Source organism: Amia ocellicauda, chromosome 4 (assembly GCF_036373705.1).
Source record: "Amia ocellicauda isolate fAmiCal2 chromosome 4, fAmiCal2.hap1, whole genome shotgun sequence".
Taxonomy (NCBI): domain Eukaryota; kingdom Metazoa; phylum Chordata; class Actinopteri; order Amiiformes; family Amiidae; genus Amia; species Amia ocellicauda.
The window spans coordinates 45,405,942-45,433,311 of NC_089853.1; the positions used below are offsets into that span (position 1 = coordinate 45,405,942).

At 38.5% G+C, this 27,370-nt stretch overlaps 1 protein-coding gene across 1 annotated transcript in view; it reads left to right on the forward strand.

Annotated features, from left to right (window-relative positions):
* Positions 1 to 27,370, forward strand: part of cdh4 (cadherin 4, type 1, R-cadherin (retinal)) — a 332,183-nt gene that overhangs the window by 258,684 nt on the left and 46,129 nt on the right. Inside the window, exons 6-8 of the mRNA XM_066702504.1 lie at positions 11,752 to 11,907; positions 19,592 to 19,736; positions 25,877 to 26,049. Coding sequence (XP_066558601.1) covers positions 11,752 to 11,907; positions 19,592 to 19,736; positions 25,877 to 26,049 — 474 coding nt within the window. The remainder of the gene's footprint in view (positions 1 to 11,751; positions 11,908 to 19,591; positions 19,737 to 25,876; positions 26,050 to 27,370) is intronic.

Here is a 27,370-nt window from a genome sequence, read left to right on the forward strand (position 1 = left end):
ATTTTAGCCAAGTGCTTAATTAAAGATGACAGTTCTAAAGGGGGAAAGCATGACAACAAGGTTACTTCTATCATTAGTAAAGGCTTATTCATCCGCTTTTATCTTATGGTGGGCAATGGTCTGGTTGTCATTACTCCCACTCATACACTATCAGACTAACTTTCATACAAAGGCCTGCAGGGGATTTTAAATAAACAACATTCTTGTGCTGTTGTCCCCTTAAATTGTTGTCTACAGTAGTCTATGTGGCTGTTTGTGGTTTTCTCTGTCATTTCTAGAAAGGTTGTAAAGGTCTTGTTTTGTAGTCTTTGTCATGGGAAAGAACATAAAGTCTTCAAGGATGGTCTTTTTCTCCATTTAGCCAAGACAGCTTTTCATTTCAGTCTAACATTTTTTTATTTCTTGAAGTTTACAGGTTGGAGATTGAATGTTGTCTGTTTTCTTTTATGGCCTTTGGTGATTGAAACACATGTCAATGTGTCAAAGACAAAAACTAAAAAGAGATTCCAGTGCTGTCTGTTTGACAGTTCTTTAAATCACATGAAAATACATTCACAGAACCAAAAACTAACTTGTGGAATGAATGTGGAAATAACATCAAAACTGATATAACATTTTAATTTACAAAAAAACATTTTTCATTCAATTATATGAAATATATGAAATAAAAAGTATTATCTTCTGAATTAAATCACCTCCATGATTCACTTTATGAATCACTTTATTTGTTTTACTATTTAAAAATCGAGGCTTCCAAATATGCAAGTCCTCTACAGACCATTAATCAGTTCTTCCGTGAGATGCAAATATATGCGTGTTGTTGTTGAAAATCTGCATTCGTAATGATAGCTAATTCAGATCCTGGGAGGCTTTTGCTGAGTTGAACATGACCTTCAGAGAACTCTTTTGGGTTCCCATCGATGATTTAATTGTTGTTTAGTATAATAATGCAACTTCTGTAGGTTTCACACCCCCTCTCCCCTAAATATGTAAAGTTATTCAAGACTCATTCAATTGCAATACAGAATATAAGCATGTAAGACAATTATTTTGATAGGTGGTACTATGAAACACTGTACATAAAAAAAATAATCTAGAAGTTCTCTTTACCAGAAGCTGAGAAAAACAACAAAATGGGAAAAAATTCTGAAATGTTGAAGTAAATATGATATTTAATGCAGGTAATTGAACTGTGGCTATTAAATATATTTTTCAACATGAATGCACTTAAGGAATGTCCCAGTCTAATCTGTAAAAACAAAATAAAGTGCTTTTTCATTTGAAAATCACTCTGTAAGGGCTACATTTTCTCAGGGCAGCAAAGATAATAAAGAGTAAGAGTGGTCCTTAAGGATTGAGGCAGGAGGTTGATATAAAATGGAAGTGCCAGAGTAATAGAAAGTTAGAGGGAAAGAACCCGCCACCCCCACACTCGAGGTATCCTCTCTCTCTCCACAGTAAAGTGACTCCTCCAGGTAGCTGTATGACTGTTAGCCGGTCTTTATTCAGTCTTCTAATCACAGTCTAGTTTGCAGTCTTGCTTGTTTCGTGACCCTGTTCCTTGGGCTAGCAATACAGAAGAGCACGTTCTCTTGAGCTTGAGAGACGCTTGTGAAAAGTGAATCTCGGCAGAAAACAGCTCTTTAACTTAAAGCTGGAGCTCTGGACACATCACAAGAGTGTGGCGGCTAGAGATGTATATAACTGTGTAAGATTATGGTGTTCAATATTAGACTCCCCTGCAGCGGGAAGTACCACAAATATTCAAAACTTTGTGAACCTGATGTCCTTGCCTCTTGGGTGTTTAATGTTATTCTTTAACTTCTAAAGGAGCTTGGAGTCTAGCGTGGGCAGCGAAACAAGGAGTCTTCATAAGGGAAATAATACAATTGCACATAATATTCACATATCACATGAAATGGAGGGTTTAAAAGACGAAGCTCGACTGTGACTTCAAACACCGGTATCGTAAAATACGAATGATCTCTCAAAACAGGGTTTTCTCAGGGGGGCCGTGTTTTCTCCATTTCACTTTTCTAGGTTAGGTTCCCTCAGTGGGTCTCCAGGCTTAGTCTGTGCCCATATATTTAAATAAATCACACAAAATATTTCCATAGTTTATTCAAATCATCTGTTACAATAAAAAAGCAGCAAGGGAAATAGTGTTGTTTCTGTGTATCGCCCATGTACCAAAAAAGGGAAACTACGTACAGGAATGTTTCAATACATATATTTAGTTTAAAAGAAATTTCAAACATCAGGAAACTCCTAGTATAGGATGTGACTGTTTTTGGTTACAGGCAGTGAGGCAAAATGTGTCTGTTACAGGCATTTGAAGCATTCTCTGAATATAACCATTGCTTGTGTATGTGAAGGGTGAACAGCTGGTTACAAACATGGGGTAGAACAAATCTCGTCTCTTACTGAAAGACTACTCCAACCTTTACAATATTTAGAGCAAACTCTCAAAATATAGATCTCAGGGATTAAAGAGGATGCCATCCATATTATTGAGGGGGTGGCATTTACCCTAATTCAGCATTGGACATATGTCTGTACCCAAATTCCTCCTGTGTACAAATGGGTAAAGTGTCAGAACTGTGTTTATTGTTCATGATTGTGGTGTACAAGTTCCCTCACTGCACTGTCTTCTACTGGATGCCAGTGGAGAGAAAAATAACTGATGCATTCTGTCAGTACCTTTTGCTTAATTTTCTCTTGGGAAGTAATGGCATGATAATTTCTCATTTGATTCAGTTTGCTCTGCAGAGGTAGCTAAGCTCCCTGATAAGATCTCCTTAAGACCTGACAAGTTGTCAGTAATGAAGGAAATTGCTTTGATCCAACTACAAATAGGTCATTTAACCAGTGTCTGGTCTGCGCCGAGAGACGTTACAGTTTCTTACATCCCTTTTTTTTTTTTTTGCTTAGGAAAAAAAAAATCTGCTTTCATTATTAGCACTCTTCAAAATGAATCAATTTATCATTCATTACCCAAGGGAGCTTGGTGACTCAGTGAATCCACAGTTCTTAATTTATTTTATTTATTTATTTAAAATAGTATTTATATAAGAGACGGTACTGAAATGTGGCATCTTGTCTGAAGTGGCGTCATCATAACAACAACAACATTGGAGAAATCCAGCTCTGCCTGTATATGAATGATTTGTGTGAAATTATTTTTCTTTTATGAACATATTTACATTTGTGTATGAAGAGGTAAGAGTAGAATGGATTCAAGATGATTGCCACTGAAATATGATGTATATTTAATGTATATCTATGTATCTAGATATGTCTTTCTATCAGTCTCTTTTTCTATGTGCCTACCTATCTGTGTCAAACTGCCTGTCTGTCTGCTTGTCAATGTATATAAATATATACATAATTTTCCAATGACATCATATTTGCAAAAACACCTGAAGACCTGCGGTTTCAAATTCCAAGAACTCTGTTGCAAACGAGAACTGGACTCAAAAGAACCTGAATACAACCTAAGTCATGCTTAACAGCTTTGTTCAATCTAAGAAAATGTAAGTAGATTAAAAATGTTAAAAAATGTTACAGAAACCGCGGACGAGACAAAGGAGCATAGAAAGATGTATGATTGGAATAACAAGAAGAGATGAATGGAACCAAGAACAAACAAAAATATGGGACCTCATTGAAAAAGTGAAAGTTACATCGTCTGGACACACTGCAAGAAGAACAGATCAAAGATGGACAAAGGAAACTGTTGAATGGATCCCAAGAGATGAAAAAAGTCCTAGAAGATGACCACATAATAGAAGGGAAGATGACATCATAAAATGTGCATGTGTGACATGAAAAAGGGAAGCTGTAGATCGAAGCAAGTGGAAACATCCTGGGGAGGCCTTCATCCAGCAGTAGATCAATATGGGCTGATTGTGATGGTGATGATATATAATATACACTTTATGGACTGGAGGAGAGTTGTTAAAGTTGAGCAGTAGTGGCCCTTTTAAAAAATGAGATAAAGCTGACCACGAGCTCAGTGGAGTCTCTCACATCCTTTCCAAGTAAAAGATAGACCCCCAAAGCATTTGGTAATTGTTTTGAATAAAAGGTTGAATTAAAGTATGACTCTCAAAGGAAAAGTTGATGGGACGTGGAGAGATATGGCAGGAAATTAGGATGAAATTAAGAAATGGTATCGTATCCTACTGGAAAGGTTTTATGCAAAATTGTGCTCTAGGACAGATTGAAGTAATTTCGTTTTTATGCACGGTTTCCAGCCCCACACCCCCAAAATGGAGAGAAAAAAAAAATGTTTTCCAGTTCACTGTGTGTAATTATTCAGCCTGCCTTCCAGCAGTAGGGATATGGTTATTAATTCTCTACTGTTAAATCCCCTCGTTGCTCTTAAATTCAAAATAATAATAATTTGGGATAAAGAAAAAAGATTGGAAAGTTGAATAAAATATGTCAAAAATATTTGCGTCAAAGCGCACTAGAAATCGTTGTAGCTTTTACTCCATGGTGAAGTGTGTTGTTTTACATGACTGACTCGGTGAGCGTTGAAAACGGCATTGGAGGTTTTGAAGGCAGCGTAGATTGTTGCAGTTGGAGAGCGTAGATCAATTCAACTATCAAAATGTAAGGTTTTGAGATCAGCACTTTCAGAGCTAAAATATGAAAACATCAACTTAACAGGTGTATCTTTTTATTTATTTATTTTGCACTTACATGGTTATAGCTCTCATAAAGTGACAGTTTATCTATTAACAGCTGTCATTATGTGAGAACTTGGCTCTTTTATTCAGCGCTCAGTACTAAATACTCAGTACTCAGTTCTATTTAGCACTTAGTAATGTCAAAGGAGATTAGCCTTATGGGTCTGAACATGCATTAGTGTTTAGTGGTATATTCTGTACCAGTGTCAAAACACACCTCTTGTTGGATAGAAGAGCTTGCTCAGACACTTTGCAGCCATTTATTTAGAATGGAATTCAAATGTGTTCCACCTAGCGTGCATCCAGAGGCCAAAAACACTATATGAGACAAGTAATGTGATATTTTTGCGGACAGAACTGATGGCATATTTATTTTGAGGGCATAAACATCCCCCAAAACAATACTGTACTATCTACCAAAGCTTGGAAGAGAAAAATGACCTCAACCCTATTGAACACCTGTGTGATGAACTGGAAGTGCGAATGAGGGAAAAGACATCAGAAAGTGCTGTGCAGGAGAAACTGGACTGTCTTTGTTTGCCTAGCCTAGCAAAAGTCATTAACTTCAAGGGTGGTGGGCCTACACTTCATTAAATACATTGAGAATAGCTGTGGTTGGTATTTTGTCTGTTGCCTTAATATGATTGGCAAATATGTTACACCATAAGATCAAAATAATTCATATTACTTAGAATCAGCCACATCCAGAAAGATGTCACGTGTCCTTTGTTTTACTCCTGGAGGAAGTGTGATTGTCTAAGAACATTCAGGAGTCTTGTTTCAGGTATTAACAAATAGAAGTGACTAGATTTAAGTGTATGACTAAGTGGTGTCAGACACTAATGCAGGGTTCGGTGTTCTTAGCAAAAGAGGTCATCAGATATTGTAAAAGGTATGAACTGTCAGGAGGTGAAGGAGAAATTACAGCGTTTGGAGCTTGATCCAGCCTGACACTGACAATGCCCTCCAGTATATTCCATTTCTCTGTATTTCCAGCTTGAATTTAATATCCATTGCATACATACTTCATAAATTGCTCTCTGTTTATTTAAAAAAAAATTCTCTCTCATTAATTTATGCCTATGTTTATTAATACAGCTCTGGAAATAATTAAGAGACCACTGCAAATGTTTCTTAAATCAGCATCTCTACATGTATGGTAGCCAAGCCATTCCATTCCATTCATAGCTTTATTTGGAATTTGGGAGAAATGTTGTCAGTAGTTTATAGAATTAAACAAAAATGATAATTTTACCCAAACACATACCTATAAATAATAAAACCAGAGAAACTGATCATTTTGCAGCGGTCTCTTAATTGTTTTCCAGATCTGTATTTATATCTAATATGTGAAAGCAATGATTTGTTAAAGAAATGAGTATGGGCTGAAATCAGAACGCATAATGCCTGTGCCTCCTATTCCAAAACTTCTCATCTCATTTAGATCTTTTTAGTAAGCAATCAAATTCATGTCGTCGTCCCCCCCAAAAAAAAAAAAAAAACGAATCATATTTTTCCAAACTGCCACCAGATGGACACAAGACTTTGAAGTTGAGACGGTGGACTGAGCAAATTAAAGTGGACTTTTCTTGAGGGCCCCCAATTTTCTAAAAACGGCGCTGCATTAATAGCACAGTGCACCTCCAATTCTTCTAATGGCACAAGATCACTGTATTGAAGGATTTGCTACAACCCATTTTAAGTTAATTTGAAAGATTCCTGAAAATGAACCCCAATTACACTCCACTCGAATCCAAATCAGGGAGGAAGAGTGCGCACATTAAAACCTTTCAGCGCACTTAATGCATCAAATTGCTCTTTATTCACCCGGGGGAACTGAAAAGCATCGCTCCTTATTTGGTGCCACTGTGTTCCTTTTATGAAATGGCGCAGGCAGTGTTTGCTGGTTCTGTGGCATAGTCATTCTACCTGGATAGTGGAAGACTTTCAATTATTTGTTATTAGGTCAGATAAGTGCACACGGGATGGCTAAGAGCTTGCTGAACGGATTGATATTTTCATGGAACATGGGCATCGGGCTGAATTTAGATGCAGCTGCTTAGACAAGGGCCAGAGATAATCACCGTGGAGTCGGAACGGATTTACATGAGTCCTGCTGGGTTTAGATGATTTGATTTACCAGATTGGTTTTATTATTATTATTTTTATACCGGGGCAAAAAATACTAAACAAAAAATAAAGAATATTGTTCTCCAGCGTACAAGAAATTCAGGGCCAATGAGAGACTCTTATTGACTAGACAGTTCGAATAAGTTCTGGCTAGCTTGATGTCGAAATGCACCAAAAAGATGGATTTTTCATATATATATACACCGATCAGCCTTAACATTATGACCACCTGCCTAATATTGTGTAGGTTCCCCTTTTGCCACCAAAACTGCCCTGATGCCTCGAGGCATGGACTCCACTAGACCTCTGAAGGTGTGCTGTGGTATCTGGCACCAAGACGTTAGCAGCAGATCCTTTAAGTCCTGTAAGTTGCGAGGTGGGGCCTCCATGGATCGGACTTGTTTGTCCAGCACATCCCACAGATGCTCGATTGGATTGAGATCTGGGGAATTTGGAGGCCAAGTCAACACTTTGAACTCGTGATTCATCAGACCAGGCCACCTTCTTCCATTGCTCCATGGTCCAGTTCTGATGCTCACGTGCCCATTGTAGGCGCTTTGGGCAGTGGACAGGGGTCAGCATGGGCACCCTGACTGGTCTGCGGCTACGCAGCCCCATACGCAACAAACTGCAATGCACTGTGTATTCTGACACCTTTCTATCAGAACCAGCATTAACTTTTTCAGCAATTTGAGCTACAGTAGCTCGTCTGTTGGATCTGACTACACGGGCCAGCCTTCACTCCCCACGTGCATCAATGAGCCTTGGCCACCCATGACTCTGTCGCCAGTTCACCGCTTTTCCTTCCTTGGACCACTTTTGATAGGTACTGACCACTGCAGACCAGGAACACCCCACAAGAACTGCAGTTTTGGAAGATGCTCTGACCCAGTCGTCTAGCCATCACAATGTGGCCCTTGTCAAAGTTGCTCAGATCCTTACCCTTGCCCATTTTTCCTGCTTCTAACACATCAACTTTGAGGACAAAATGTTCACTTGCTGCCTAATATATCCCACCCACTGACAGGTGCCATGATAACGAGATTATCAGTGTTATTCACTTCACCTGTCAGTGGTCATAATGTTAAGGCTGATCGGTGTATACAGTACTGTGCAAAAGTTTTAGGCAGGTGTAAAAAAATGCTGTAAAGTAACAGTGTTTTTGAAATTAGACATGTTAATAGATATTTATTTTACCAATTAACTAAATGCAAAGAGTGTGAACAGAAGAAAAATCTAATTTGGTGTGACCACCCTTTGCCAACATCAATTCTTCTAGGTACACTCGCACACAGTCAGGGATTTTGTAGGCATATAGTCAGGTGTATGATTAAACAATTATACCAAACAGGTTTTAATGATCATCAATTCAATATGTAGGTTGTAACACAATCATTAACTGAAACAGAAACAGCTGTGTAGGAGGAATAAAACTGGGTGAGGAACAGCCAAACTCAGCTAACAAGGTGAGGTTGCTGAAGACAGTTTACTGTCAAAAGTCATACACCATGGCAAGACTGAGCACAGCATCAAGACACAAGGTAGTTCTACTGCATCAGCAAGGTCTCTCACAGGCAGACATTTCAAGGCAGACAGGGGTTACCAGATGTGCTGTCCAAGCTCTTTTGAAGAAGCACAAAGAAACGGGCAACGTTGAGGACCGTAGACGCAGTGGTCAGCCAAGGAAACTTACTGAAGCAGATGAAAGACGCATCATGCTTACTTCCCTTCACAATCAGCAGATGTCCAGCAGTGCCATCAGCTCAGAATTGGCAGAAAACATTGGGAACCTGGTAACCCCATCCACTGTCCAGAGAAGTCTGGTCAGAAGTGGCCTTCATGGAAGACTTGCAACCAAAAAGCCATACCTCTGATGTGGAAACAAGGCCAAGCGACTTAACTATGCACGAAAACACAGGAACTGGGGTGCAGAAAAATGGCAGCAGGTGATCTGAACTGATGAATCAAAATTTGAAATATCTGGCTGTAGCAAAAGGCAGTTTGTTCGCTGAGGGGCTGGAGAGCGGTACACAAATGAGAGTCTGCAGGCAACAGTGAAGCATGGTGGAGGTTCCTTGCAAGTTTGGAGCTGCATTTCTACAAATGGAGGGGATTTGGTCAGAATGAATGGTCTCCTCAATGCTGAGAAGTACAGGCATATACTTATCCATCATGCAATACCATCAGGGAGGCATCTGATTGGCCCCAAATTTATTCTGCAGCATGACAACGACCCCAAACATACAGCGAAAGTAAGAACAATCTTCAGCATAAAGAAGAACAAGGAGTCCTGGAAGTGATGGCATGGCCCCCACAGAGCCCTGATCTCAACATCATCGAGTCTGTCTGGGATTACATGGAGAGAGAGAAGCAACTGAGGCTGCCTAAATCCACAGAAGAACTGTGGTTAGTTCTCCAAGATGTTTGGGCCAACCTACTTGTAGAGTTCCTTCAAAAACTGTGTGCAAGTGAACCTAGAAGAATTGATGCTGTTTTGAAGGCAAAGGGTGGTCACACCAAATATTGATTTGCTATATATAGATTTTTCTTCTGTTCACTCACTTTGCATTTAGTTAATTGATAAATATAATCTATTACCATGTCTATTTTTGAAAGCATTCTTACTTTACAGAATTTTTTCACACCTGCCTAAATCTTTTGCCTAGTACTGTGTGTGTGTGTGTGTGTGTGTGTGTGTGTGTGTGTGTGTATATGTATGTATGTATGTATGTATGTATATATATATATATATATATATATATATATATATATATATGGATGCAGTTCATTCCCTCTCTTCAGAACATCAGTTATTTAATTTGCCATCTTAATGAAAACTTTTTATGCAAAGGAGTGTCGTTATTGTGTATGTCCTCTCGCAGTGTGATAGCAAATATTTTTCTCGCCACTAAAGACAGATGTGGAGTCTCTGGTGAGAAGTCAGGCCACCAACACCCTATTCCTTATTAGCTAAAGTGTTTTATTATGCATCAGTACATTGCACAGAATGAATTTAAGAATATATTATGTTGTCAGATAATATAATAAATGAGTATATTTATTCAACTTCAAGGATGAATGTTTGTATCCAAAGGCCCATTTTGTTCCTATGTCTTCTATGATAAACTGCGCCTTGAATACATAAATAAACAATCAAGTAAACGCATGCTTGAGTAAATACATTTATAAATAGATATAATGGTTTGGTAACTGCAGCACGGGGCAAGAAACCTAAAAACTGCCAAACCAATTGAAGCCCATAATAAGATGGTTGTCTATTGCAAGCCAAAACTAAAAATTATAAAATAAGAATAAGCTGGGGGGGGCGGTTCATGTTTTTGTTTTCTAATCTTGGAATTGCAACAACTCTTGGGCCAGCTCAGGAGAGATGATCACAAAGTACACATCCTCTGAAATGTGCATTGTCAAGATAACTTCTTCTTCTGTGCCTACGGCACATACATGAAGGCATTATGTGTTGCATACTGATAATACTTCTGAAGCCTGTACATGCTGTTGAACATCATTCACCTTTCAAATGAAATCACCGGCACCACAAGTGACATAAAGATCTCTCTGAAAGAACGGTCACCGCTAGACTCCACCAAGCTATCAGATGTGGGCAACCATCCTCCGCCAGCCTTTTCATAGTCCTGGGAAAATTAACATAATGCCTTGATTTATCTGTCCACTTCCATATTAATTCATTTAGTTGAGCATCATGCTTCATTGGCTGCTTATTGTGACTTAAGTGCTGTAAATAATGAGCATGCTTGCCATAAAACAACATCTTCATGGCGTGACAGAGACCTGTGCATCCAGTTCAGCCCTTGTAAACCCCCTGAATGTTAAATACTGTGGTCTGGGAGCAGTGTCTGCACATAGAAAAGCTAAGTGAGTAATGAAACAGGCTAAAATTAGACACCCAAAGCTTATGCCTTAATCAGTCCTTCACTACACTGAATACCAATAGCAATGATCCATCCCCAGGCTGGAGCCACATTAAAACCACAGCGACACACGTCTGGGGGAGATGTTTTATGTGTGGAGTAGACACTTGTGCCTATATTCTTAGGACACTTTCACTTAATGTGATTTTGTGTTTTCTAAGTTTGCATATTCCTAGGATGTGTGTTCAAAACTGTGAATGACTTATAATGCTGTATTTTAGGATATATATGATGCAGCATAAAATATTCAGCTTCTGTTTGAAATCCAGTGATAGAGTCAGCATAGGTTTTTGTAAAAAAATAATAATATAAATTTACCATATGGCCAGTTCAGTTATGTTCATACTGAGGTCAACAATTTTTTAGTCAGTCCCTGATTTTATTAGGTCCGCATTTAAGCTTTCACAATGGTGGTTGGGAGTTCAATGAGCAACTTAAATTGACAAAGATTGCTCTTGATATTACAGCGATTGATGGACATCCTAAGTCTAAAACTAGAAGAATTTCCATATTGAAATCGTTGCCCATATATATTGCCCTACTTAAAAATGTATCCATGTAATTTTATATTTAGCATATAAGGGGTTTCTTTTCTTTTAAATAATGCAAAATGGGATATTTGTAAAGCAAGGCCTTGAAATCATTTCTCTGTTTTTATTGCTCTGCATTGTGATTGCATTTTGAATGATGCCATCTTGGTGGTTTTATACACTCCAGTTAAATTAAACAGCTGCATGCTACACCTAGACCAGCTAAAATATCTTGATTATATTTTTTTTAATAAAAGCACCACTGCCCTTAATGAGCATAGTTAGAATGATAGAGCATTGTTGCCCAACATATTGTGAAAGTAGTTTAGTATGGAACAAAGAAAAAAAGTAGATGAATTGGCATCACTAGACACTCTAATCCTGTGCATCCCTGTAGTCGAGCCTCCACTCCTTTACCAACCTATCCTTTCTTACATTCCATTGCAGATCCGCTCAGACCAAGACCGAGAGATCCAGATCCGCTACAGCATTACGGGGGTGGGCGCAGACCAGCCCCCAATGGAGGTGTTCACCATCGATCCGGTGGCGGGGAAAATGTACGTTACCAAACCTTTGGACCGAGAAGAAAGAGCATCCTATCACGTGAGTACCAGCAACTTCAGGATCTCTAGCTTCCATCCCACTGATTTCCCATGGCTAAAACCTGGGAAAGAAATAACACGAAATAGTCCTCTCTTCACCTCAATGGCATTTTGACAGTCTCCTCCAACAGTTTAATCATAATTTACAAAATAGCAAAGGAGCTCATAAAGAATAAATACATTCTAGAAATAATACATGATATAGCTCTTTGTTCTAAAGGAGTAATAATTGGTTCCATAATTAATTGTGTTGGAAAGTAAGGGGAGTTATTCTTGTCTGGATGTGCTATTTCACAGCCTTTCATGAGTTAATGTATTCTCATTGTACTGGTTAAATAGTTTAAATACAGAAACTGAAGTAAAACCTGAATTCCCCCCTTTCTCTTATTATTCGATCAATGATAGATCTCTTTTAAAAATGTGTAATATAACAGAACTTCTAGACAAAGTCTTTACATACAGAGTTTGGTGGAACTAGCTGTCAATTAGGCAAAGTTTTCCTCCGTGTCGGTTTGTACAGAAAGAAAGAGAAAATGTGTATATTCATCTTAGCTGTCAAATATAATGAAAAGGCAGTTTTGTTATGTTTTTCCAACATGTATAAAATCAAAACCTGAGTCTCGGTTTTGATGTCTCAGGCTGTCTGTATCCCCCATTGATGTTATTGTTACAAGACAGTGAGAAAGTTGTTCTTTTTAAACTTCAGAACATTTTATATATGCAATTATCATATTTACTGTCAGTATTTCCTTAAACATTGCCCATCCTTCAAAGCGTATAAGAATATACACATCAAAATGAAATAATGAAATTATGAAAACATTCTAGGATATAATGTTTATCTCATTTATTGATTACCCATTAAAAAATGCTAGGAATCTGTTTATTGTTTTGAATTAATTGCCAAGCTTCATAAGGTTGCCAAGTGCCACCAATTCAAGGATTCTGTATATTCTAAGAGCTATAGATTTCATGAGTGTCTGACAGGCTGGCAGGTGTACTAAGTGTTGTATCGATTTAAAAAGTGAATGAAGGGTACAGAAGACTTGCTGCTAACGGATGACATTTCTGAAAGCAAAGTTTTTAAGTAGTGGTAAATGTTGAATGACAATGATGATGTTTTGAAAGTTTTTCTGTCTTTTCTTTGAGGAGCACACTGCAGAATATTTATGACAATAAAAACTACGCATTGCAAATTTCAGTGTCATGAGTGCCACAATCAAAAAAAGGGAAACGAGAATCTTGCGTGAACATAATAAATAGGTATTCCTCTAAATGCAGTGAATATTTAGTTGTACTTTCCTATTCATCAGTCAAAGTTAAGTTATATTTATATTTATATTTATATATATATATATATATATATATATGTTTTATTTGGTTCCAAACATAGAGAAGCTGATGAAAGCTACCCTGTAAACCGAATAAAATGTATACGAAAAATAGCCATTAGGCTTAATTACAGTGCCATTTCTGATCCGTATCAAATGCATCGGTAGCATTTGATCCTGGCAGTGTAAACGCTTGAGCAGCTCAAGTCCTAGCATGCACTGCCGCGGCATTTGTTTTAAAGGTAGGTGGCAAACAAACACCCTTCACATCAGTGTAGCAGATAAGAGATGCTTCCCTATTTCCCGAATTATAAATAAAATATTGCCAAAATTAACATTAAATGGCTTGTTATTATGTTGGCAAAAAATATATCATTGTGTATTTATTTTAAATGCTTCAGTTGCGAAAAAATATGCAAGTGCGTTGGTTTTACTTAAATCATAATGAGATAAAACATTAGTTTTCGATATAGCTCTGTGTTCTAAAGGACTAATTTAATAAATACATATAATTAAATTTTGACTTGCGTGCTAGTGGGTGGCTGAAAGTTGATCCTGATCAAATGGCAGCATAGACATGACACCACTGATCCAGATCAAATGTACCGATGCATTTGATCCAGATCAGAAATGGCAGTGTAAACGTGCCAATTGATGAATGCGAAAGTGAGGATTTTTTTCTGTTTATATATGGAATTTTAATTTGCACCCAGAAAGGTTTGTGTTTAAATGATAATTGGAGAAGGTGCACCTTAATCTGGTGCACGGTGGGGGGGGCAGGGAGGAGAAGACGAATAAGAAGAGCTGCAGAAAGTCTTCCAGCACATGTCAGCCCCATGACTGGTGTCTTATTCTGCTGCCAGGTTTAAAAACCTGCAGATCCTGCTGGAGGCATTGTTCAGTTCTGCAGCTTTATCTGATGGCTTTTCTGCTGTGCTATAAAGACGGTAAACAGCTGCTCCTTCTTACAACATTTATATAGCATGTCTTCATAAATCATTGAATCACAATCTGTTTCTACAGAACAAGTGAATTTCAGAATACAACAGAAGTAGTGCAAACAGAGACACGGGGAGCACAGAAAGTGTGTTCAGAAATGCTCTGTGCACCCTGTATGAACCGATACTGTATAGAGATGTTTATTTAATTTCCCATGTAGATGTGCAATAAAACAAACCGTGGATTGTTTGAACATCAAATCAAATTGCATTTTATAGAATCCAACATTCCTTAATCCATATAGACTATATTGTATATACAATTTATCTCCAAACCTGATTTTTGTATATGACTGCATTTTAGGAGGACCAAAGCTTTTGTCCGTTGGAAAAGCATGGCTGCCCTGTACAGAGCAATTGGCATTGTCAGGTACAATTTGTCTCAATTAGAAAGCTCGACTTTTCTTTAATCCTCAGGTTTGCTGGACCGAAAGTGGATAAAAGGTTAAAGTGTTCATATATAATACACTCAGGTGCAGCTTACCAAGATAAGCCATAACTGGAGCTCAGCAGAGCATTTCAGACCACCAGGAAATCTACTAAACCTCCCCCTTCCAATCCAAGCAAAAAGATGATGCGAAGCATTCATTTGTAGGGGGAGTTCCTTAGTAATAGGTCTTTGAAGAAATTCTCCATTGCTATAAACTGCCTTAGTTAAACCCAGGGGGTAGCATGCACCAGCAGGGCAAAGTCTGAGAAAAACTTTCCTAATTAACTGTAATGTTTTCACCCCTTCAATCCCACTCTGGAAAGTGTGAATGACAGCTTTGTCTTCTGCAGAGCATTAAGAAACTAACACTGATCATTGTTTCTCTGTCTTTGTAACCCAGAATCTTACTCTCGGTCTGTCTCATTTAATGTTCTGACTTATGGAACAATTTGCTGTTTACTAGTCAGTTCAAATCACAACCATACAACGTCTAGACAATCTAGACTAGACTTTGGTGTTTGTGACATTTGGATACAGCAAAGTATTCATCCACATTCACATTGTGGTACCAGGAAGCATCCAGGCCAAAAACAGTGGATTCACCTTCCTAGAGGCGCTTCAATACAAAGCCAAAGTGTCATCATTTGACATTCTAGAATTGACCTCCTAAGTGGTCATTTAACACAACCTGAAGTTGCTTAGCTGTAGGCAGAGAGGTGGAAGATTACAAAATGTCACATAAGCTTCTCTATGGTCATGCTTCCCCTGTCCCAAATCCACTGTCACACAGCCCTTTGGGGCAGGTTTCGAGCAGGGACAGTTTCATTTTTTCTCAAAGGGTCTTATTTTTAAAGCAGAGGAGCAGAGAAAGAAGTAATCATTTTGTGTGACTCAGAGCTCATTCAGCATGGGATTGCAGGGCAGGCTTACCTGTCAAAATGTAAATAATGAAAGTCAGAGATGCACTCTCTGTACATCCAGCAAACACCCTAAATCCCCTATCCTCCCCACAGTATACGTCAGACTGCAGCGTTTCAGCTGAGAAAACAGAGTTTGTTTGTGTGTTTGTTTGCTTAAGCCTATGTGAAGACCTACTATGTCATGTATAATTAAGTAGGGAGTTCTTCATTTGGTATTCCTCAAAAGCAAACACAGCGGGGGGGAGTCAAACAGTGTGATCACTGAGGCGGATCACAAGAAATGTAGATGTCTATCAAAAAGAAATCTCACCATACTCTTAGTGTAGAGTATTAATACATTTATCTAGTTGTCCTGCTTAGTTGATTGGTGATATTTTAATATCTATAATTAAGTTAATTCAGAAAACAGCTCAATTATCAATGTAGTATCCCTCAGTTTAAGACAATCTATATTGAAACATTTTAGAGAGAAGCCTATAAAAAGTGCAGGTATTCTCTAAACTAAAATTGTAACCAAGACCAATTCAAGGTGAAATGCAGAATTCCCAACTAAAGAAGGTGTGCTTTTCAGTTGCCTGACATCAAACTGTTGCAAAGTCCTCCATTTATCTTCATCTGAAGCCAGGTTTGAAGTGAACAAAGTCGGCACTGACATTTCCCCCCCCCCATCCTTTTGAAGATAATAACTTTGATTCCAACTCAGAATTACATTTTCCCTTCTTTAAACAACTGCGGTAATCTTTGACTTTTAATGTTATTGAATTACCCAATCCGAACACATAAGTGATAACTTCCTTGACACCAGTCAAGTACGTTCATTGCAATCGTTGTGTGCGGATATTGGGTGCACAGCGAGATCAAACAACGTGCAGGAAAAAGTAAAGTCAAATTAACCTTTTGGAGACCTACAGATGCATTTTTTTTTTTTTTTGTCGGTGGGGAGGGTGGGAGCGGAGAATAAAGAAGAAGGGACATCAGGTCTGAAGAAGTTAATTGAATTTTTTTTTCAAGGCTGGAAAACACACACATATATATAAATATATATATAATATGCTATATGATGTGTTTTAACTGACATGGCATAACCAAAGCCTATATGTGTGTAAGGTTTTGACACACGCATTAAAACCTATTGACTTGGTTTGCTTCCCCTTCATTTGGTTTTGAAATTGAACCTCAAGTTTCCCTGCTGCTATTACAGATTCTGTTGCAGATACCGCAGTGTAGTGCCTGGTGCTGTGAGTGACATTAAAGAAGTGATCAAAAACCTTTCACAATGATGAAGAGGATACCTTCTGTGTTGGGGAATGAGTGCTGCTGTCAGGCGCAGAAGGAGCTGTCTCTGAGCCTGTCAGCAGAGCCTGCGTGTGCAAGCCAGGGGTCAGCGAGCAGAGGAATACACACACTGCGCTTTTCTGCTGCAAGAATCGCTTCACAATCACTGTCTGATGCACCGGCTGAAAAGCGCAGCACAGGGTTTTCTGGAAGGAAAGTAAATAGCGTACATTCTAGCTAGCAACATCGAAGAATTTAATTGCACACTCGTAGAGGAGGTTCGGAGCGACAAAGACCTTGTTTGTGTAACCCTCAATCTGTGGATGACCCATGACTGGCAAAGCATAAAGTGGCATCCAGAGAGAGCCAGAGAGAGCGGGACCCTGTCAGTGCAGCTCCAGGAGTCAGATTCTTGTAAAAGACGCCTGAAACATCCAACATAATTAGTTATTATGAGCTTAAAAAAAAAAAAAAAAAAAGTAAGGAATTCAAAAAGTTTACATATCAACAGAACAGTGATTATGATTTGTCTGTTTCTTTGTCTCCCCTCTTCTGGAATGTTTTAGAAAATGTCGGTATTCATTACACTTTCTCTTGGATGCCTGCAAATCATGCCAAAAATGACGCCACTCTGCGTGAATGTTTTATAAACATGTTCTGAATGCAAAGGTTATTATACTTTATTTATGTATCTAGTGTAAAAACATTACTGAAATCACTCATGAGGAATAGCTTGGAAAGAGGACTTTTAATTTAATGTTGTTTTCAGCAATTCTTGTATGAAACCCCTCAAATAATTTTTATTATTATTAATAATTAAGTTTCCCAGTTTTGTCTTCACAAATGTTTTCACAGTTGGAACGGTAGCAAAAGAATAGATTAAAACAACTTCATTATAGCATCCCTAATCTTAATGATCCAAATTATTTTTTTCGAGCTGTGGTAACCCACCGTTTCAGTTCTTTGGTGTGAGTATTTGGGCAGTGCCTGTCTGGCTCCTAACAGAGACTCACTCTCATTTCAACTCAATAGACAATAGATCTTTAATTTTTTATTTAATTCAGGATTCAGGATGCTCTCCACTTTCTACTTCTGTGGTCTAGAACGGTTTGTTCACTCAAGCGCATTCAGCGGCATTTGGGAAGTTGAAAGGACGACATTACGTCACGAGATCTCAGCTTCTCTCTCTGATATTTGAAGTTTAACTGATCATTCTGAGTCGCTGGCCCTTTCTGAAGATTTATTGACTATGCTGTACATACTGGATTAATTCAGTCTTGCTTCTCTGCTTCTGCACTGCTCCGTTCTGAAATGCCACCTTTTCAAGCCAAGGGCGTTGATGTAGACATTTAAACAAACCAGCTCCATCGTTCCCATGGAGGTTTGTTTAGGTGAAGATCGTGATTAAAAAAATGTTGTTGAAAAAATACATTTGCAAGTTACACTATGTGGAGTTATCAGAGGGGCACGTTTGCCTCTCTCTGCAGTCTGAATCTGTGTATCATCTATATTCATTTCATATCTTAGCATTTCAAAATTTAAAAAAACATTTACAAGAATGTTTCTTGAAAACCATAAGGAGAATTATAAAAGAATAGTTATATCTTCTTATATGCACTCTTACTTTACAAATAAACAATCTGGTTTATGAAAATCATATTGTTTGTGTTACAAAACTGAAAAATCTGGATTGCACAGTTTTTTTGTTGTTTTTGTTTTTCATTCCAGATGAAGGGAAGCTCAAGTGCGTTTATTTTACAGCTTTGAATGGTTACAGCTTAAGTAAATGTTCATGCTTTCCAGAGATGAGAGGGCATATTAGAGATTCATTAAGTGTAAAATCACAGCCTTGCAGGGAGGAATGCCGGGCGGCGATGAGAGCTGAGTGGAGAGTATTATGTTACCATTCTCAGTTTCACCTGGGTGAGGAGTGCAGTCAAACAGAGACGAATTGCACACAGATCAAAACGTACGCACACACTGATCCTGCTGGGAATATTGAAAGTGTACAAGCCGGTGTTACCAAAACTCTTTATTTGCTTTCCCTGTTGTGAGAAGTAAGTCAATCCCGGGCATTAAAAGGAGTAACTGTTATTAGTTTCAGGGAAGAGTAATTTCAGCCCTCCTTCGCTGTGAAAGAAAACAAATAATAGCGGCTCCAGAAAAGATGGTATTTGGGGAGAGGAGTTTAGACAGAAAACACGAGGAAGTTCAAGTATTCAAAATAAACAGAGTTTGTGATGAATGGGTTTGTGCAGTACAGCAGAGAACCCAGGTGCTGTATATGCTCTGAAAACAGTAAAGAATATATAATAATAAATATATTTTTACAAAGCTTGCTGTGTCACATTGTACCATCCTCCTCTTAATCTATGAGTTTGCTGTGAACAACCATCTGTTACTGGGTTTACCAGGAAATCTTGACCTACCAAGAAGTGTCACGTATGAACAAAGTCGCAGGTACAACGACGTAGTTATTATACGATCTCTGCACAGCAAAATCTTATCACTCCAATGGCAATAGAAATGCCTAATACCAGTACTTATATGACCACAATACAATATATAATTAAATAGACCACAGAAGACACAACCCCTCTGTGTGCAATGCTCTGTAGTCCGGGTCTAGAGGCATCCTCCAATTGCAGCACCTCTGTAAATGATTGCTCCATCTCGAAATATCTGGTGTTTTTAATCAGTCTGACTGTTTATCTGCTGTGTCTCCCAACAGCTGAGGGCCCACGCTGTGGACATGAATGGCAACAAGGTGGAGAACCCCATCGACCTCTATATCTATGTCATAGACATGAATGACAACCGGCCAGAGTTTCACAATCAGGTCTACAACGGATCTGTGGATGAAGGATCCAAACCAGGTAAAGGAAACAAAGGAATAAACAAATAGCTGACCACATAGCAGTTTTCAGTTTCAAAATCCGCATCACTAAACTGCGAATGAGCAGTGAGTTATTCCACAGCATTACTTAATTATTGCAACTGTCATTATTGTGGCATTTCCCCGCCGCACTGAAAATAAGTACGGTGACAGAGTGGCTCTATTGCCCCAGACATTAGCTCCCGTTTTTTTTGACAGCTTCAAAAGCATCAGTCAGATTGACGATGTGAGAGAGGGAATGAGACGGCCACTAAGAGCCATTTACAAACAAGTTTAGTGCAGATGCAGACTGATTTGCGTTTTATAATTTTTGGTCCACATCTCTGTGACTAAACCTCCTTCTAGTAAATAACCCTTTATGTTTCACATCCCAGTCCCTGCCTGCACTCCTTAAGGTGTTTGTAAAGTCTGGGCACCTTTGCCAGGAAGGCTGCCTGATGGCTATAGAAAGTGTGCATCTCCTTGAACTTGTAGCACATTTTGTTTTCAGTACCTCAGAGTTTAAAGCATATAAATTAGGATTTTTGTCCACTAATTTACACACCATACTCCACACTGTTAAGGGGGAAAAACATTGTGGGGTAGGGTGTGTAGATAAATGAGAAAAAATAAAAATAAAAAACAAAATATATACCGTACTGTGCTAAAGAAGAAGATAAACTTCAAAGAATTGATGCTGTTTTGAAGTCAAAGGGAGGTCACACCAAATATGGATTTGATGTAGATTTTTCATCTGTTCACTCACTTTGTATTTAGATAATTGATAAATATAATCTATTAACATGTCTATTTTTGAAAGCATTCTTAGTTTACAGCATTTTTTCACACCTGCATAAAACGTTTGCACAGTACTGTGTGTGTGTGTGTGTGTATATAGATGTATAGATACACATTTTAATTCCATTGTCAACAAGGCAACAAAAGGTGAACATTTTGAAAGAGGGTGTACACTTTCTGTAAGAACTATACATATTTTACAAATTAAAATGAAAGTTGATATTTGTTGATACTTATTCTTTAGACTTTATGCAGAGTATTTCTCATCTTATTCTAGTTTCACTGCTGGATCCAGCAGGCATTCACTCACACAAGCTTAACAGTGACTCAATTGTTGTCCATTCACCACTAATCATGTCCCAAAGCTTATCTATGCTGTTTGGAATCGTCTTTTCTTTTCTTTTTTGATTCGCTCATCAAAGTTCATCTGATATATTTATTAATACATTTTTGTTTGTATTATGTAGTGTAAGGACAGTGTCCCTTGCTTAGAGTTCATGAATATAAAAAGATATGTACCATGAAGGTAATGTGGAATTCATTTTGTCATCAGTTGAATGAACTAAACGAAAACAAGGCTGGAATTCTGAATCCGCATCACTCGTTGGGACTGATAAGGTATTGTAAGGTAGCATTGTCTGTTGAATAGAATCCTGCTTTGTATTTTGCTCATAGGCAGGCTTCAAGAAGAAGACAAGTGGTTAGGGATATATGGGGATACGTGCGCATCGTCATTTTTTAAGCCAGCTATTACATCAGAAACAAGCAGAGTAACAATGCACAAGAGAGCTCTCTATCTCCCCTTTTTTAAAACAGAAGTTTAAAATAATTGTTTTTTTCCCACTTAAGGTGATTGCTATGGTTGTTTAGGGATATGCTCATGTCGGGGAAAAAAATGATTCCAGTGTTTTATGGGGCTGCAATTAACCACAGAGGCTATTATAAGTCTGTCTGGGAAGGATGTTTAAAGTTAAATGAGATTAATTAAAAAGTGAGAATTTAATTCCAAGCTTCCAATGTCACAAGTTTCAAAAACCTGCTGACACTTTAAAGCCACACTCTTGCACCTGCCAACCGGCTCGTTCAGACTCCTTGGGCATCGGTCATTAGGCCCCTAGTGGCTCTTGGGCCAGGCATCTCAGCTTGCACAGAATGTGTGGAGCTCTTTGAAGCCGGCTTTTCCGCCTTTGCCGAGTTCAGCTGTGGGAATACCTCAGCTGTGATTTCTGGAAGGTGTTTCAGCTCTGGATGCTCACTTGCTCGATCTCACCTGGAGGAGATTGCTCGTTTTTTTTTTCATACACATTAATTGGACCTTTGCTGGAAGCCATCAGTAGGATGCTGAATAGATTTGTTTTGTTTACTCAATATGTTCTCTCTCAGTGCTTGTGACTGCTGTTTGCGGCGGATTATATTTATTTTATGACTGACACGGGAAGTACATGGGATGAACATGAACACGGTATTCTGTTCATTGCTCATGACTATAGATTCTGACAAAAACGCATAACCGAGAAAATGACAATCTGCCCTTCAGAAATGACTTGGAAATTATTTTGTTTTTCGGCTATCAAAATGTTATTTGCAGAGTCTATAACTTTGCATAACTCTGTGTACTTTTTTTGAAGAACCATTTTTTTATTATTAATATGAAATTAGATATGTTTTCTCTGATCATGTCATTTTTGGTAGGTTATTTGTATACTTGTGAATTCCCTTTAGGCTACAATTCTCTTCTTTTATATCAATATCTTATCCTTTTATTTCTGTTTTCAGCTTAATCTTCCTTTTAAGATAGACAAAAAGGCTTGTTTTCCAACAGCAACATCTGAGCCAATTTGACTCAAGATTCATTGTTGGAAACCTTATTGTTAGGTGCTGCAGCTGGGCTTATTCAATCTACAATGGGAGAAAAAACAAACCCTAGGAAATCTGTTTTGGCTTGTTTTTTATTCATTCTGTTTACACCTGACAGGGATATGTATAGCATTGGTAGAGAAATAAGTCACCGATAAGAGGATTTTTTTATGTTTTATTATTAATTATTCCCTCTACCTCGACAGCCAAAAGGTACATCTCAAATATCTGAGAAACCCATTCCTTTTTTAGAAGGGCAACAGCGCATAATCTTATCAACGTATGCATACATACATTATTTGATTTTACACTACAATCCTTGGTTTGGTTGTTGTGGTTGTTTTTTTGTATATGTATTATGTTTAATGCTGAACTGATGAGATTATTTCCATTCAGTTTCTACAAACAACAGCAGAAATAAAAGATAAATGTGCAGGCAATGCAAGTGTGTCTTGCAAGTCAGCTCTGGAGAAGAGAAGGCCGGCCCTGATTGGGTTTAAGTAGCGGAGTGTCAGGACATGTTGCTCTGCAGGAGCAAAACATTCATCACTTCATCTCCACTGCCTTGGGTTGGTGTCATACCTGTGTCTCCAGGGACATCCGTTTTCAACAAGGTGAATTGCAGTCGCGATCGATTGCCCTTCAGCATGTTACAGTAGCCCTGTAAGGAGGCGGGAGTGCGAGCCATGCACACTAGCCTGTAACACCGAGAGTCATAGCAGTGTGGAGCAGGATTTCTAGAGAGTGCTTCTTTTCCAAGCCAAGCCTGCATTTTTTAATTATTTTTTTGTAATTATGATTGATTTGTTTTCAGTTAATTGAATTACTTAGCAGACCTTCTTACTTGGATTGGGCCTACTATAAAGAGAGAAAAAAAAAAATCACGTGTTCCGCCGCCTTCTTTCTAATTGCAAAAGGGGTTGTTGACTTTGAGATTGATAGCAGAGCAGATGTCTAAAGTCATGTGAGACATTAAGTCGGTGAGCTCAGCTGCCCGTAGTTCTGTGCTACGCCACTTCTTCATAAAGGGGATGCATTCAGAAGATTAAAATCCAACAAAGTGTGATACAAATTAAACAAAATGAGACAAATCTTAAAACACAAGGATTTCCATTTGAAAAAAGAAAAAAGGCAATTCAAATCACATTAGCACAGAACATTTATTGATATGTCTTTTAGGTTGTCCAGGACAACATATTTCTTGGTTTATTCCAGAATGCACTCAACCTTAGCTGTGTATCAAACTTATAAATCCCATCCCTGAGGCTTTTAGGCAGTCAGCGGACCATTTGGTAGTGGTACACTGAGATGCGAGAGAGTACTTACTCATGTGGAAAAGCATCTCGAGCTCACTACCCCCCCACCTGCCCAGGCTGTATAGCCGAATGGGTCTCCGGCTCGTGGAGGTCTCTATTGGCCCTGACCGCCCCCTCATATGCCCTCTGAAAGAGATGATCAGTATCAAACCAATTAATTGCTGCTTTGGTGTTAAAAGGAACAGGTTTTACATTAGCACCACACATAAATAAAAAACCTTCCTCACACACGCACACAAAAAAACATTTGTGGTCCCACAGGGTTAAGTGGTTTGTTAACTGTCTAAGTGAGATTTAAAACAATTTCCAACAGTTAGGATATTTAGCTGCATCGCAGTGGTATTTGGAAGTGTGAGTATTACTTATTCAGTCAGTTTAATGGGATGATGGAGCTGCCTCTTTCTGACACCTTAAATATAAATAAAAAGAAAGTAATGTTTGTGGTTGAGAGATAAATATTTTATGATTGCACTGTGTAACTAAACAAATACATGACCAGACTTTTAGTTTTGTTTTGTGTTTGTTACATAGCACACAGTGCCTGCTGGTGGCTGAGGTGTGCATTGCGCTGACATTCCAAACCAGAAGACATCCCCAAAATGATGCCCTAAGATGTGAAATTCCTTGAGTCAATTAGAGAGTATATAATTTTTGTCTTACATTCGTCTGGTGGTAGATTACATTTTAAAGTGTGTGACTTTGCAGGGTCATATAATTTGAGATCAACCTCATGTAATTTATATTTAAAGGATTGATTGGATTAACTTGATAAATATGAGAATCATAAATTGTTTTTATCCTTAATGAAATTCTAAATCAAGTTCCACACTGTTGCTAGACAGTTTTTTTGGTTTTTAGTCTGAATAATTTACACACTAGCAGGTTTTTTTTACAAGCTTCTTCCCGGTTTAACGGGAGTGTGAATCTAACTTATTGCTATGTGTTAATCTGAAACAACATTTATAGCAAAGTTAAACATCCGTTGAAATGATGTGTTCACAGGATATAATGCTATAGTTTGTGTCCTTTTTATTGCTTCCCCACCCGACCACCAACCCCCCAGCAACTGAAATCATTCTCCTTTTGGGTATTCCTTTCTGGTACACATTCGTGCACATTTAAGGAAGACACCCATCATTGCACAGGGTCAGCAAAGCAGAAACTGAAGCAGCTTTGAGCTGAGAAATAATACCACAGTCCAACGAGCCTGTGTGGCTCCATCCATGAGATGCATATGAATAATAAAAGTTTGAATTTTGAGCTCTAGCGATTTGAGTGGAAAGCCAATTACAGAGCTGAATTAGTTTTCAAATTAAATAGTAATTTAAGGGGCTGAGAAATTAATCCTTTCAGGCGCACAGTAGCATTTTCACACCCACCCATACAAAGGAGCTGAGATTAAGAGTGTTAAGAATTTCACTTAATGAAATTAATGAGGAGATGTTTGACATGTTGTGTTTTTTTGCATTCCCCTTTTGAGGGAGGGAAGAGGAGAGGAATGTGAGGTTGTCTAAACATTGATCTGGCCTCTCTGAAACAGGCACAGTGTAGCTTTCTTTTCTTCTTTCTTTCTTCGCTTGGCAAGTGACAAATCTGGCTTTGAAATTTAATGAAGTTTGAAATCCAAGTTGCAGTTACAATTATACTTGCGGTGAGAGGTGTCACTAAAATGACGGTGCTATCGCTTGCAATTAGAGTGCAGTTGAACTACCAGTGAGAACAGACCCTGTCTCACACGTCTGTTAGCTCACCCGATGGTGAAAGAATCCCAGCCAGAATGAAAGCCTGATTGGGTTGTGATCAAGGGTGACATTTCCCAGAGCAAAGAAAGGTGCGCTGACTTTTCTGTACTGAACTTTTCTAATTGCCTGGCCGGATCCATGAGCCAGGCTGACAAGTTGTTGAGGCAGAGGGGAATCTAAGACCACTGGAACTGTGAAAGTGTGTTCAGCACAAGACTACATTTATTCTCGTCAAGGTCCATAGGGCCAAGTATTTACCTAGTTTTCTAACACCACATGTATTGTAAAAGGGCATTCAAAATGACAACTAATTGTTAGATGAGTGAGGTGGAAATCAATTCTACAGCTTAAGTCTTAGCAGTAATGTATTTATATATATATATAGAGCGAGTGAGTTTACATTTGTACTTTTCCCCCCTCTTCCTCAGGCTCCTACGTCATGAAGGTGACCGCGAATGATGCGGACGATGATACCACCGCCAACGGAATGGTCCGCTACAGGATTTTGTCCCAGTCTCCTCACAGTCCCATCCCCAACATGTTCACCATCAACAGTGAGACGGGAGACATTGTCACAGTAGCGGCTGGACTAGATAGAGAGGTGAGTTTGCAGTGCATTCTGGACCACGTTGCATAAACAGACATTGATTCTCAAGTAGATTGACCTTTAGAGTCGTCTTCTGTACAGATTATCATCACCACTATCCACGCAAAATTACAATGGTACCATGACTAGGATTCATGTTCAACATTTATGCTTGTACAGTACTTCTTGAAAAGCAGAAAGCTCAGCAGAATCAGAGTGCTTATACCTTTGGTGTCTACCTCTTCCCTGACACAAATAATTGTGGCTTTACAAAGCATAATCGCAGGCTTTGTTCTGGTGTGAATGTTGATGAGGTTCTTGAATCAATAATATACTAACAACTAGTTGAGCGCGCAGGGCTGAATGAACTCTTCTCTTTCATAACCTTTCTCATATTGATATTCTGTTATAAGCCACTTTCGACAACAAGGTCTAAAGCTTTGTCTCGCAAAAACATTAAACGTGTGAGAAGAAAGAAAATAAATAGGACGGCGCATTCTCCAGTCAAATATCAAAGTTATTCCGAAAGTCATTATAGGATGGCCATAATATTTGTAGATCAACTGCTCTGTAGATTGTACTACGGCAGTATTTTTTTGGTCAGTGGATCATCAGGGAATATGCCGCCATTATCACTGAATTGTTACCATGACAAAACTGTTAATAATATGTCAACATCTATTGTCTCTTTACAACCAGAATGCACGTGGCATCTGTCAGTGAACGAGTTGTGATTCCAGGCCATGTGCTATAACAATGCAATTCCCCCAGCTATTTTTCATTATAAAAGATAATCGAGTAATTGTTGAATGTTTGACATATGTTTGATTTACATCGCTGCTGTTGGTCTTGCTGGAAAGCTCCACTGTCTGGACAGTAGGGCTAAGGGAGATGGCGTACGTCGTGGAAACACGAAGCATCTGGACAGTTTCTTGTTTTTACCACTCCTCCTCCTCTAACATTCCTCTATGTTTCTTTAAAATTGTATTTGGGTATGTTGTGTCTAATAATCAATCTCCAGCTGTAAAAATACAGCATTAATTCATTGTTATTCTAAAGATCATTGACTCAGGAGAAGAGAAAAATACACACACACACGGACACACACACACACACACACACACACATATATACTTAAAAGATTGGAATTTAGTATTTCAATATCACAACTCTGCAGATGTACATTAATACCTTCAGTGTCTTTCTCCAGAGAAGATCAACTGTCCCAGCCCTCTAAACATCCCCTAATACAGTGGAGAATGCAGTGGATCATTGAACAGCCCTTAATGAGAGATTTTGACATTTCATCTGCGTTTCTTTACCTTGTAAAGCAGTA